General features: G+C 46.9%; 1 protein-coding gene across 2 annotated transcripts; it reads right to left on the bottom strand.

Moving 5' to 3' along the window:
• Nucleotides 1–2,756: 2,756 nt before the first annotated feature.
• LYZL4 (lysozyme like 4) lies at nucleotides 2,757–9,652 on the bottom strand. Of its 2 annotated transcripts, none has more exons than XM_021071120.2 (5): nucleotides 9,451–9,652; nucleotides 7,190–7,423; nucleotides 6,934–7,083; nucleotides 4,857–4,935; nucleotides 2,757–3,011 (listed from the first exon to the last, which is right to left on the bottom strand). In XM_021071120.2, the coding sequence occupies exons 2-5, from the start codon at nucleotides 7,326–7,328 to the stop codon at nucleotides 2,942–2,944; spliced, it is 438 nt and encodes a 145-aa protein (XP_020926779.1). In that variant the 5' UTR covers nucleotides 7,329–7,423; nucleotides 9,451–9,652; the 3' UTR covers nucleotides 2,757–2,941. The 2 variants fall into 2 exon arrangements, with proteins under 2 accessions (XP_020926779.1, XP_084845160.1); XM_084989034.1 differs by having other exon boundaries at nucleotides 7,190–7,404; nucleotides 9,451–9,638.
• Nucleotides 9,653–11,677: the final 2,025 nt, after the last annotated feature.

Raw genomic sequence — 11,677 nt, forward strand, 5'->3', positions numbered from 1 at the left:
AGCTTATATAATGATGTAAAAATGAATAATTAAAAGAAACAAATTGCATTAACTCCAAAGTTTTTCACTTAACAAATTAACCTAATTAAATCAGACCTCTCTGAGGATTTGGACAGTCCTTTTTGTCTCTTTTTAAGGAAATGACTCTCCTACTGAGGAAGAGATGGCTTTAAGAGCAATACACCTGCTTCTCTTCTGTCCCCTGGGAGGGAGGAAGTGGAGCCCTGGGAGGTGCAGTTTTAGCTTCCCTACATTTGCAGAAATTTAGAAGGCAGGAGAGAGGTAATAGACATTCTCCATCTCGCAGAAACTGGTGCACATCGAGACACCAAAGGCCAGAGTTCTTGAAGCAGCCATGACTCAGTAGATAGTGGCGCGGCCAGGGAATCAGCATTTAAAACAGCCACCCCAGGTGATTTTCATGACAGAAGTGTGGAAACATTGCAAGTCACCCCACTGCCTTCTCCATTGATCTTCTGTAACCAAGAAAGTTATTTCATCTCCTAGGTCTTCAAATTCTTGCCTTCAGATTGGACACTATGGCAGTGACCCACTGTTCTGTGCTAGTTGCCTAAAACTTCTTCAATGCAAAGTCTGTAATTAAAAACCTAGAGACCCAGAGTTCCCACTGTGGCTCAGTGAGTTAAGGACCCAATATAGTCTCCATGAGGATATGGGTTTGATCCCTGGCTTCTCTCACTCAGTGGGTTAAGGATCCGGTGTTGCAGCAAGCTGTGGCCTAGGTCACAGATGTGGCTCAGACCCATGACTATGGCCTAGGCCTCGGCTGCCACTCCAGTTCAACCCCTATACTGGGAACATTCATTCTGCACAGGAGAGGCCATTAAAAGAAAAAATAAATAAATAACTAGAGACCCGATTTTCCAGCTAATGAATGGAATAGAAAAGTAACACCAATACAGTACCAGGGGTTGGAGGGGATGTGTGGGGAAGCTGTAGGTTTTGGGGAGATACCCATTCCATCTCCATAACTTATCAGGCTGGAGCAAAGCCAGGAGCCAAGTTATTTAGCCCCTGCAGACCTCAATTTCTCCACCTGTGACATGGCTATGATTGATAACTACCTTGTAAGATTTGCAAGGTCTGAAAATATTGTATGTAAAGGCCTATGCATAATATTTGTAAAACTGGAGTCGATACGGTAGCTGCTGGCTATAGAAATAGTAGTAACACAAGTCACTATTAGTGAGATTTTTAAATCTAGCTTTGATCGTTCTGTAAACCAGACAGGGAGATCTGGCTTGGGATGAGTGCTCATTCTAACGCCCGTTATCAGTGGCTTTGAGAACATCATGCCAGAAGCTGATGTTGGGAAACCCCAGAGAGGCCAGTCCAATCAATACACTAACATTTGTTCTGTCCTCAAGCCTCATGTCCATGTTGACATAAGTGGCCATTAGAGGACGGTGATGAGCCGTGGCAGAAGTAATGGGCTGGAAGGAGGCGGCAGCACGCTGGATGTGGCACTTGAGGAGATAGCATTTTAATCAATTGTAGGTGGTCATTAATGTCTGAGATAAGGTTGGGTTGAGGTTGGTTACATTATCGCACTCAGGCCCAGCCTCGGAAACAGTGTGGGTTCCCAGGTCAATAAGGAAGCTACTCTCAGGGTCTCAAAACCTTCTCATTGACCACAGCAGCAAGTGAGGCCGCCAGCAGGAATTTTACTGTATGATTCATGTGTGGTTGGGAGCCACCAAATACCCTTTTCTCTAGAGATGAAGGAAAAAAACAAATAACATATGATATCACTTATATCTGGAATCTAATATATGGCACAAATGAACCTATCTACAGAAAAGAAACAAACTCCAGGACATGGGGAACAGACTTGTGGTTGCCAAGGGGGAGCGGGGGAGCTGGAAGGACTGGGAGTTTGGGGTTAGTAGATGCAAACTATTGCATTTGGGATGAATAAGCAATGAGATTCTGCTGCATAGCCCAAGAAACTATATCTGATCACTTGTGATGGAACATGACGGAGGATAATGTGAAAAAAAAAGAATGCATATATATGTATAACTGGGTTACTTTGCTATACAGCAGAAATTGACAGAACACTATAAATCAACTATAATAAAATTTTAAAAAAACTAATTAAGCTCATCAGTCAGTACATAATGTAGTCAAATTTCTGCCCCCCCCCCTTTTTTTTCCACAACCACACCTGTGGCACACGGAAGTTCCCAGGATAGGAGTCAGAGCTGTGGCTGCAGGCCTAGGCCACAGCCATAACAATACCAGATCCAAGGTGCTTCTGTGATGTACTCCTCAGCTTGGGGCAATGCCAGATCCTTTAACCCACTGAGCGAGGCCAGGGATCAAACCCGCATCCTCATGGATACTAATCAGATTACTCCCAGTTCCACAAAAGGAACTCACAAAACAACTTTTTATAAGAAAGAGCAATTGTCACTGGATTCTCTCCACAGAAGTGAAGAGAAAAGGTGGTGGTCTCATTGCCACCTGTGTGTCCCAGTGTGGACACAAGCTGGTGTTGGGGATGGGCTGGCACCAGCCTATCTTCCTCCCTTCTTAGACTCCCCTTCACGTCCCTGTATCTTTTCATCCTTTCCCTATTTAACATTGACATTCATGGACACATCGTGTTTTCTAGATAGTTTCCTTCCTTCAAATACTCCACCTGAGATTAAGCAATAATGAAGCATGATTGAGGTAAATAATGATTATCGTTGTAACAATCACAGTAGACTAAGACAAATGGAGACCTTTGGTTCAGGTTGAATAACTAGCGGTTTATTCTGCATCCTGCATCCCTGGATGAAGCAAACTTTTGCCCTTTTCCATCAGGAGCTGTCAAGCAGTGAGCTAATCAATGGGATTGAGTGAAGGCAGTGAACAGGAAAGCAGCTTCATTCAGAAGATGCCAGTGGCGAGTGTGGTGAGGGCTGCCAGACAGCTACAGCTTGCACCCGTCCAACCACCGCGCCAGAGTGTCAGAGTTCTGGCAGTTCAGGGTCCAGGAAGGCCTGTGGAGAGGAAGGCCAGGGAGAGTGAGCAGGAGGGGGCTCCCCACAGACACAGCTCGGCATCTCCAGAGAGCTCAGCCCCCGCTAACCCATTTACACCCCCTGCCTGGCCCTGGAGCATTTGAGTGGGTGCATTTCTGAAGCCTTTTGCGCATCCCAAGCATGCCTCTCTTGATGTCTCCACCACATGCTGGCATGAGTGCTGGCACTTCCTCCATCCTCCTGCTCACAACAGCCCCACCTCTTCCCCCAAACCCCACACTGTGAGATGGGGAGGCTGAGCTGTGAGCTGTGAAATCCTTCTCCAACCCTGCAAGGTAAGTATTTTTAACTTCTCTGAAGTGAGCATCAGAGAAGTTTTAAGACGTGTATGGTGAGTACTTGGCAGACCCTAGGTCTGAAATGGGAATCCTTGACCCTGGCCAGGCAGGGCCTCTGCCACCTTTCCATGCACCTGCTTCACCCCTCACCTTCACAAATTCTTTCCAGCTCCTCAACCCTACCCCAGTCTACTGGACTGAGTTTCTCTAACCTCTTCTCCTGGTGTCCCAAATCACAACCTTTTTAAGATTCCCAGCCTGTGGGCTGGCACCCAGACCCCAGGTCCTCCTATCCCCTCCTAGAAGCTGCAGGAGTCACCAGGCCAGCTGCAGGCCATTGGAAATCCTGTTAGTTCATCTTATCCCTAGGCCAAGCATGAAGCTCCATGGGGAGGTCTTCCAGGGTAGGGTGTCCCACCACAGGAAGAGAGGCTGTGGCCCCCCTGGCCCCTCCCTCTTAGCTACAGAGCTGCAGGAAAACACACACACATATTTCAGAAATCACAGCGCCCTCCATAGCCTCAGTCAGGCATTGCAAAACGGACTCCTGGGGGTGTGCTGGGGCCTGGGTCTTCTCTCATCCTGTCTACCCCAGCTCTACAGACCAGCCTGATCTGAGTTTTGGAAAGGCCTTGGCGTCTTATTAGCTTAATAAAAGCTCACTTCACTGGGAATCTTGAGCAAATAAGAGGCCTTGATCAGCGTGGCCCAGCATGTCTCTACTTAGTGCCGTATGATGAAGATGATTTTAGCTCATTAGTGCTTATCCTAGGGGGCCAGCCAAGCTTCCAGATTAATTGGAAAGTCAAGACTATGTATGAAAGATATTTCAAACACTCAGAAGACAGTTGACATTAACAAAAGGATTCCCACTTTACAATGCAATCTTTTAAATTAATGAGGAAAAAAAATGGGTTAATGAGTAAGTGTTGAAACCACCGACCAGCCATTTGGAAAATAGAAAGCTGGACACTCTAGCTCACTTTTTATACCAAAATAAATTCCAAGAAGTTCCAATATTTAAGTATAAAAACATGAAAATTCTATTTTTTAATTTATTTAAGAAAAGCTTAACATAGGGTACTTTGAGCCAGGCACTTGCTAATACAGAGGAAAACATGGCTTGATTTTTTTACAGTCTTTAATTTTAATCTTGGCTTAATCTTGGTTGCTACACATCTAAAGTCCCAAACTAATGGGACTTGATAAGTAGGTGAAAGTCATTAATACAGGCTATTTAAAGATGTACCATTTGGAGTTCCCATTGTGATGAAGCAGAAACTAATCCGACTAGGAACCATGAGGTTGTGGGTTCAATCCCTGGCCTCACTCAGTGGGTTAAGGATCAGGCATTGCCATGAGCTGTGATATAGGTCGCAGACCCAGCTTGGATCTGGTGTTGCTGTGGCTGTGGAGTAGGCCTGCAGCTGTAGCTCCAACTAGACCCCTAGCCTGAGAACTTCCATATGCCATGAGTGTGGCCCTAAAAAGCAAAAAAAAAAAAAAAAAAAAAGGTACCACTTACCATGCTCCCATCCCTCTTTTTCCTTGTACAATTTTCTTGGCACACTTAATTGTCTCCTTTAAATTCGGATTCAGTAAAGCTGTGAAGAAAATTAAGTGGAATGATAACATGCCACCACTTGGCAGCTAAGTCAGATTGATATCAAGGAAGGTACCAGGTGTTCACATTAGATAGGCTTCCATATGATTGCAAAAATAAATCTATCCCTCGATTTTTCTCAGACGACACTGCGAAGTAGCAAGATGTGGTCACCTTTTATTAAATTATTTTTCCCAATAGTTCTTATAACATTATTTTCATTAAAACTGTATATTGGAGTGAATATTATGTGCTAGGCAATATAAGAAGCAATGGAGACAGAGTGAGAAACACAATCAGTCTGTCCCTGACTTCATAGAGCCTACAGTCTGGAAGGGGGTAGATAAATCTTATAATTATAATACAAAGGATACCTGGAATGATGGGGGAATGCAGAATTGGGGGGCATCTAATTCAGACTTGAATAGAGGGTCAGGGAAGGGTTGTTGGGCCAAATGACAACTAGTGGATTAGGTAAGGAAAGGAAATTGGGGACATGACAGAAGGAAAACTGATCCAGGCAGAAGGAACTGTAGGTGAGAGGGCCCAGAGGTGCCCTTGAGGAACCAACCTGTCTAAGTATCCATCTTCCTATTTCCTCCTGGAAAGCTGAAACCTGAAACCAAGCCTTACCACCTGAGACCATTGCAATACACCCCCCTCCTTCTTGCCCGTATGACAAGTCTCCCCACTTCCATAATCTAGTCTGATTGCTTCTCCCTAAATCATCACTTCAGTGCCCCCTTGTTGTTTGCAGAACAGCCTCAAATCCTTCACTTAGTCCACCTTTGTCCAACCTGGCTTTCCACTCTCATTGCTTTCCTCCATGACCCCACCACTCAAGACATGTCAGAGGGCAGGCTTGTGGTTACAAATTCCCAGGGAAGACGGTCCTCCTCCTTTCTTTATAACAGCTTCACTTTGAGGATTTTCTAGCTGATCCGTTTCAGCTCACAGGGGTCTTGGCTCTCTGTGGAGGTCTCCAGTGCACCTCCTCGCCCTGCTCAGGCCCTGTCTACACTGTGACCTCAAACCCCCAGGGTCATTATCTGCTTCAGTCTTCCCTTATCTATCTGGATTCTTGCTCCTCTTTTTAGCCTCTAGGGATTTCTTTACTTCCTTGCCAGCTCAGCCAAGTACCTTAAAAGATGTGGGGGGAGGGGTTTACATTTTTCTAGTTGAGGGGGTTCAGAATATATAGTTCACCATATTTTCATCACAGTGCCCAATACTACCTCTAGGATAGATAATTGTCTGTTTCTCCTTTGAATTCTGGGGAGATATATACACAATCTTTTTATGAAATATAAAGTATGGGAGTTCCCGTCGTGGCACAGTGGATAATGAATCTGACTAGGAACCATGAGGTTGCAGGTTCGATCCCTGGCCTTGCTCAGTGGGTTAATGATACAGCGTGGCCGTGAGCTGTGGTGTGGGTCACGGACGCGACTCGGATCCCCCGTTGCTGTGGCTCTGGCATAGGCCAGTGGCTACAGCTCCGATTCGACCCCTAGCCTGGGAACTTCATATACCGCGGGAGCAGCCCTAGAAAAGGCAAAAAGACGGAAAAAATAAATAAATAAAATAAATAAATAAAGTATGGACCTGTCTTCTCCAGTGATCATTCCTGCCTGTCAAAGTGGCAGCCTTTGTTCCCCTTGAAGAAGAGTGGGTTATATTAGGTGCAGCCATTCTCACCCTTCAGGCTCCTCCTGACTCCTTCCTGTCTCCTCTGCCCATTTGGATGCGGGTCTCCATCGCTGCATCCCAGACCACTGTGCCTGACTCACCACAGCCCTTTTCCCTTGTGAACCCTCGGCAGTGCAGCACCTAGCCTTCCCAGGCTCCACCTGGGATCTGGCTCAGCCCAGCCTTTGCCAGCACCGCCCCCACCCCCCAACCAGGGCCAAACTTGTAAACTCTGGCCACTGGGAATGCAGCCCTCTGAGCCCAGGGCATCAGCCCCAGCACCCTATGGAGGAGGGGGAGAGGGACCTACCAGAGCAGGACACATGGCAGCGGTTCTTGCCATGGTCACACCAGTCATGATTGCGGATCTGAAAGAGGCCATAGCCGGTGTAGTCACCACGAAGGTTATCATAGACGGCCGTGGGGTTGAACTTGCTCTCAAAATAAGCCAGGCACACCCCTAAGACAGAACAGGAGGGGTGTGGCTTGAAGGAGAGCTGAGGAAGCCCGAGCGAGGGCCGGTAGGGAAAGAGGCGAGGAGGTGAGGGCTGACAGGGCCTACTCACAGTTTTCAAGGCTGTATCCCTCATAGTCACTCAGGCCTCCTTCGTGGAGCTTCTTGGCCACGACACAGCGCCCCAAGACAGCAGCACCACTTGGAACCACCAAGTACCCAATGAGGGAGAGCACCACAGACGCCTTCATCTCCTCCCGCTCGGGAGGATAGCTGCCAGGTGATCGGACAGGGTCACAGATAATTTCCACCAAGATCACAGGGACTCTAGGGGAAAAGAAGGGTGCTGTGGGGATGGAGGTGAGCAATTCAGTGTGTTCAGCAAAAGGGAAGGCCCTCTCTGCACGCCCCCCCTCACTTCCCCAGCACCCACAATCCTGCTAATTCTTACCTGGTGTCTTCACACATGGTTCTTCCCAATGCACAGGCCCTACCATGCCTCTCCCCACCCAAATAGGGCTCCATCTTCAGGTTTCCCCTGCCCCCAGGTGCCATCTTCTTGAAAGCTAATGCAATCCTCTAGGAACGTTTCCTCTCTGAGCCCCTATTACCTTCAGAATCACCTCTAGAACACCTAAGCCAGTTTTGTGCTATGTCCTACTCTCAGAATAGAATGGAAATCACAATTGGAAATCACAACATGTCTTCTTTCTCACACGCCCCGTAGCCCCTGACACTGCAAAGATATCAATTGGATATTTAATTGCACCTGCTAGTTTGTCATCCTTCACAGATATATTCACCTGCTCCAGCCCATATATTCACCTGCAGCCGTTCTCAACCTTAGCACTCGGGCTGGAAAATTCCTTGTTCTGAGAGCTCTTCCATGCACTGAAGATTGTTAAGGATCAAACCTGACTTCTACATGCCAGTAACTCCACCCCCTTGGTTGTGACAAGCAAAAATGTGTCCAGATGTAGCCAAATGTCTCCTGGGGCACAAACTTTCCCTTCTATTGAGAACCAATGACGTAATGTCTAACCTGGAAAAATGTTGGAAATAAATAAGTCTCTCCATGAACTAGAAGAATTGCACTTTCAGACATTTGTTTAAACTTTCAAGCTGCATAATTAGTTACAGACATGACTAGGACACCAAGTTTATTGTCAAGGAGGGCCTGCATTTACGTGCTAAGACTTGGAGTCAGATTGCCTGGGTCCAAATCCTGGCTTTGCTTCCTCAGGAGCTGGGATCTTAATGATCCCAGAAGTAATCTAAGACAGTTAACCTCTCTGTGCCTCAGTTTTCTCATCTACAGTAGAGGTTAAAATACTATTTATCTAATTGGGTTGATTTAAAGAGTAAATGAGCTAAATCTGCAATGCACTCTATCCCCTGTAGACATTCGTTTTTTTGAGCTGTGGTTGCGCTCCACGGCCTTAGCTTAATGACTGAATTCCATACATGAGAGAAGTCCATGTTTACACTTCCCAGCAGAGTCAATAGTATTGTCATGTGGTGTCTGTTTCCTAGAGGGCAGACCCCTTTCTCAGCTCATAAAAGCCAGGCTGAGTCCTCTCTCCTTTCCTCTTTCCCAGCAGCCAGTTCATCAGGAACTCTGTCCCTTCTTCCAAATCCTATCCATCTCTCCCCTTCTCCTCCACCACCACCCTTGTCTAGATCAGCATCATCGCTCACTTCTGTAGAGATTTCCTAACTATACTCCTGTAAGTCACCCTTCTCTCCTGGTCCCACTCTCCACCTAGCAGCTAGAAAAGCCTTTCTGAAAACACACATCCAGGGTTTCTGTTGTGGCTCAGTGGGTTAAGAACCCAACATAGTGTTCATGAGAATGCAGGTTCAATCCCTGGCCTCCCTCAGTGGGTTAAGGATCCAGTGTTGTTGTGGCTGTGGTGTAGACCACAGCTGTAGCTCCAATTCAACCCTTAGCCTGGGAACTTCCATATGCCGAAAGTGCAGCTGTAAAAAAACTACAACAAAAATAAAAAACCATGCATCCAGTCACACCACCTGCCTCCAATGAATTCCCCTTGCACTTTAAGGTCCTAACTCCTCAACCTGGATACAAGACCCTTCTTACTCTAGCCTTCTGGAGTTTGATTTCACACCTTTCTCCCCTTTGTTCACCTTCATGCTGCCACATTCACTTGTTTTCTGCTTTATCCTCAGAACTTAAAGCCTGGGGCATGGTAGGGCCTCAGGAAATCTTTGACGAATGAATGAATGGATGAAACCTCCTCTTCTCAAAAGAACTGTCATCAGATGAGCAATAAGTGAATCCGCTGATGAGTGTTTCCTGCAGCTGGAGATCGTCACGCCTGTCCTAGCTCCTGCCCACATACTCTCACTTACCGTCCTTCCTCAGGCCCTTGGTGACTCCCCAGGGTGGGAAAGAGCAGCCACTGTTGGCAGCCTAGACGTTTATTGCAGGAAAGTTCTTCTGTCTAACTCTTTTCCCTGGGCTTTTCAGATGCCACTTCCTTGATGCCTGTTTGCCTTCACTCAAGAGCTTCTAAACCCTAAGTCCTTCTTTGGGACCTGCTCTTCTAGAATCTTTCCTATGACATCAGTTGCCAGGCACCAGGATATTCCGAAACAGGGAAGGGTCAGTCACCGCCATGTGTGTATTAGTTTTCTATTGCTGCTATAACGAGTTACCTCAAACTTAGCAGCTTAAACAACACAAATGTATTTTCTTCAAATTCTATGGATCAGAAGTCCAATAGACCTCACCAGGCTAATAGCAAGGTGTTGACAGAACTGTACTCCTTTCTCCAGGCCCTAGAAGAGGAGCCATTCTCTTTCTCATCCAAGTTATTGGCAGAATATGGTCATTATAGCTATAGCACTGAGATTTCTGTGTCTTTATCGGCTGTCAGCTGAGAGTCACTCCCAGCTGTGAGGGGCCATCTGCATTTCTTGGCTCTACCCCCTTCTTCTATCCTCTAGCCAGCAAGGGTGTGTCAAACCCTCTCTCACCTTGGATCTCACCTACCTCTCCTTCTGTTGTATCTCATGCACTCACCTTCTGCTTCCTCTCCCAGTGTTAAGGACGCATGTGATTAGTTTGGTTCACCCCAACAATCCAGGATAATCTCCCCCCCACTTTTTTTTTTTTTTTTTTGCTTTTTAGGGCCACACCCATGGCAAATGGAGGTTCCCAGGCTAGGGGTCTAATAAGAGCTGTTGCTGCCGGCCTATGCCACAGCCACAGCAACGCCAGATCTGAGCCACGTCTGCAACCTACACCACAGCTCACCACAACACCAGATCCGTAACCCACTGATACAGGCCAGGGATCAAACCTGCATCCTCTTGGATCCTAGTCAGGTTCATTAACTGCTGAGCCATGATGGGAAACTCCAATCTCCCCATTTATGTCATGGGAAGATGAGTTAGCCCCAAACAACTTCTGCCAGTAGGCCTGGACTGGAGGAATAAGAGTATGTTCATTTCTGTTATAGGACAGCCATGGCTGCTTCTGGGAGGCCTCTGGTTTCCCAGGGGAGCAGCCCTGGCTGGTCTGTGATTCCCAGAAGCTCTGATGCCATACGCTTCCTCTAAGGTGTGATGCATCAGCACCCACTCCTCAATGGCCATGACCTGAACCAAATTTGTGTGAGGGGAGAAATGTGTGGCCTTGGGAGTTGATATTATATGTGCTTATTATTATCTGGACGTTCTCCATGTCCTGGGAATGGGAGGAGACATGCTTGTTCTCAGGAAGGGGCACTGCTGCAACCATCTTCTGCTGTAGTCCTCGAGCCTGATGTAGTCTCCTTCCCTCCCTGGCCTGTATTCATTACAGAGGGGAAAATGTGCTTTGTGTGGAGAAATCTGGAGGGCACCACTTTAACCAAGGCCTCAGGCTCAGCACCGACAGTAGTGGGATGGCCTGACATGATATGCCTCTGATGTCCTATAGAAAAAGCTATGAAATATCACAATGGCCACTCATCTTCTATCCTCAGGCCTGGTGACCCCAGAGGAGACATCAATCACTAAGGTCCCTGTTCTCGAGTCTCACAGCAAAGCTGCTAGGATCCCTCCTCCCACAAGTGGAGAATACCTGCATCCACAGGAAGGTCACCTTTGGCTCCAGAAAGCAGAGATGTGCACATAAGGGGGACCCGGCCAGCTGTTCCATCAAAGTTTTAGTTTTTGTAGAGATCATTTGTCAACCATCTTTCAGTGAGATAGATTTGGCTGTTTCAAGTTCCAAGTCCCTTAAAGAGCCAGGATCCCTGAATTGGATCCTGCCTCTGCCATTTCTAACTCGGGGATGGGAAGCCACCCCTGAATCCCTGAGTCTCACCTGCTCTCCCAAGGCTGAGGCCTCTCCATTTGCCCCAGTCCTGGGAGCGTAGCTGGACTTCTCCTGAGCTTTCCCCAACAGATGGATCACCATCTGCTCTCAGATATCACCCGATAACACAATCTATAATTACATTTGTATCTGTGTCAATATCTGCATATATATCTGTACAGTGTCTGAAAAAAAAAAATGCCTGGAGACAAGAAAATATGCTTGCCAGCCAATCCTGCAGACACTCAAAAACATCAAAGGTAGAAGTTTCCT

Source organism: Sus scrofa, chromosome 13 (genome assembly GCF_054392235.1).
Source record: "Sus scrofa isolate SSC_HxYL_T2T_F1_AM1 chromosome 13, Sscrofa_HxYL_maternal_Yorkshire_Landrace_v2.0, whole genome shotgun sequence".
NCBI classification, from domain to species: domain Eukaryota; kingdom Metazoa; phylum Chordata; class Mammalia; order Artiodactyla; family Suidae; genus Sus; species Sus scrofa.